The 2,121-nt window shown below is 54.6% G+C and overlaps 1 protein-coding gene across 1 annotated transcript; it reads left to right on the top strand.

Moving 5' to 3' along the window:
* The first annotated feature begins 1,213 nt into the window (after positions 1–1,213).
* Positions 1,214–1,657, top strand: LOC132221323 (DNA-directed RNA polymerase II subunit RPB4-like). Its single transcript, XM_059675554.1, has one exon. It carries the CDS (start codon positions 1,222–1,224, stop codon positions 1,636–1,638), a length of 417 nt encoding a protein of 138 aa, XP_059531537.1. The 5' UTR covers positions 1,214–1,221; the 3' UTR covers positions 1,639–1,657.
* Positions 1,658–2,121: the final 464 nt, after the last annotated feature.

The raw sequence follows: 2,121 nt of genomic DNA on the forward strand, positions 1-2,121 counted from the left end.
TTTGGTTCTCAGCCCCCGTCTCCCGGCTGCAGCGCCTGGAGCTGGAACCCACGTCTGTGCGCCATTGGAGCACCCCTGCCCGGGAAGGGAATGTCCCCCTCCCCGCGGTCACACCCCCGTCCCAGCCTGCCTGTCACCTGGGAGCTGGCAGCCGTAGCCCGGCCGTGTCCCTGCCGACCAGGGACGATGCTCCCCGCGTCTGCACACAGGACTCATCTCAGAATGGGAGCGCCAGGCACGGGCATTGGCTTTCGAAGTCACATAGGTGGCCTGCCACGGAGCTGCGGGACCATCTGAGGGTGCGGGGTGACCTTCCCGGCCACCGCGGGGCGGGCACTGCTTGGAAACCGGGCCACGCTGGTCGTGCGCTCCTTCCAGAAAACTAAGGTTCTCCCTGCAGGCGGGCAGCGCCCGGGAGGCCTCTGCTGGGGAACAAGTCTTCCCCTAGAAACGCGCAAGCATCTGGCCGGGCACCCCAGGCGGCCTGGGACCGTCTCCTGCTCGGGGAGAGCGTCCTCATTGCCCTCAGGTTAAGAGTAAAGACGAGCAGAGCCTGAGGGGCTGACACGTGCTGGCCGGGGGCGAGCTGTCGGAGTGTCTCTCTCGAAGCCCTTTTCTCATTTGAAACCGTGTTTTTCACTTTGGTCTCCATACATGAGAATAAAATTGCAGGGTTAGGGGAGCAGGATGTCCGCTTAAAAAAAAAAAATACAAAGCTGTTGATTTAGAGAAGTGGTTTCGAAGTGTGGGCTCCAATGAGCAGCCTGAAACCGCGGGGGATTTGTCAGATGTGAATTCTCAGCTCTCCCCACCAACCCCAGAATCATAGCCTCGGGGGGCGGGGGGAGCAGCCGCCAGGCAGCTGGGAAAGTTTTAAGAACCACTGTTTTAGACAAAAGCCTTATTATAAACCCTTTTCCCAAAATCTTGTGGAAATAGAATCCTATCAAAATATTTTCAAAACAAAAACTCAAAGGTCAAGCCAGAGAGAAGGGTCTCGGGTTCAATGCCCTGTGAAGGGCATGCCCCTGGGTTGCAGGTTCGATCCCCAGCCCGGGTCAGGGCATGTGCAGGAGGCAACCAATCGATGTGTCTCACAGCGATGTTTCCCTCTCTCTCTCTTTTTCTCTCTTCCCCTCCCTTCCTCCCTCCCTCCCTTCCACTCTCTCTAAAGGAAAAAAAATCAATGGAAAAATACCCTGGGGTGGTGTCCGCGCGGCGATGGCGGCGGGCGGCAGCGACCCGCGGGCTGGCGACGTGGAGGAGGACGCCTCACAGCTCATCTTCCCCAAAGAGTTTGAAACAGCCGAGACACTTCTAAATTCAGAAGTTCACATGCTTCTGGAACATCGAAAGCAACAGAATGAGAGTGCAGAGGACGAACAGGAACTTTCTGAGGTCTTCATGAAAACTTTAAACTACACAGCTCGTTTCAGTCGTTTCAAAAACAGAGAGACCATTGCCAGTGTCCGTAGCTTGTTGCTCCAGAAAAAGCTTCATAAGTTTGAATTGGCCTGTTTGGCTAACCTTTGTCCAGAGACTGCTGAGGAGTCCAAGGCTCTCATCCCAAGGTTAGTACTGGGTATGATAAATTTGATGTGTTTTGTATATGTTCCTACAACTGGAATTACTGTCTAAAAAGTGGGTGCATTTAAAATCTGGATAGAGACACAGCGCTAAGGGGAGCAAACATATTAAGAACAGTATGCTAGAGAGAGAGAACCAAGATGGCGGCATAGGTTAACGCCGGAGTTTGCTGCTTTGAACAACTACTTCAAAAGTGAAACTAAAACACGGAACCGACATCACGCAGAACCACAGGAACGCTGGCTGAGTGGAAGTCCTACAACTAGGAGGAAAGAGAAACGCATACGGACACTCAGAGGAGGCTCAGTGCTGAAGTCAAATTCTGAGGTGCGGAGTGCGCGGAGCGGGCTGGCGGCGGAGGGCGCGGTTGTTGTTTTCAATCGGGAGGGAGTCGCAGACTCTGAGCTCCAGATACAGGCGAGTCTTTAGGGACCCAGGCTCAAACGGGAGAAGCGGGACTGTCTGGCTTCGGTCAGAGCGAGTGCAGCTTTCTCTCCGAGCTTCGCAGCGGGTGCTGGAACTCAGAGAGGCAGA

Source organism: Myotis daubentonii, chromosome 18 (genome assembly GCF_963259705.1).
Source record: "Myotis daubentonii chromosome 18, mMyoDau2.1, whole genome shotgun sequence".
NCBI classification, from domain to species: Eukaryota; Metazoa; Chordata; class Mammalia; order Chiroptera; family Vespertilionidae; genus Myotis; species Myotis daubentonii.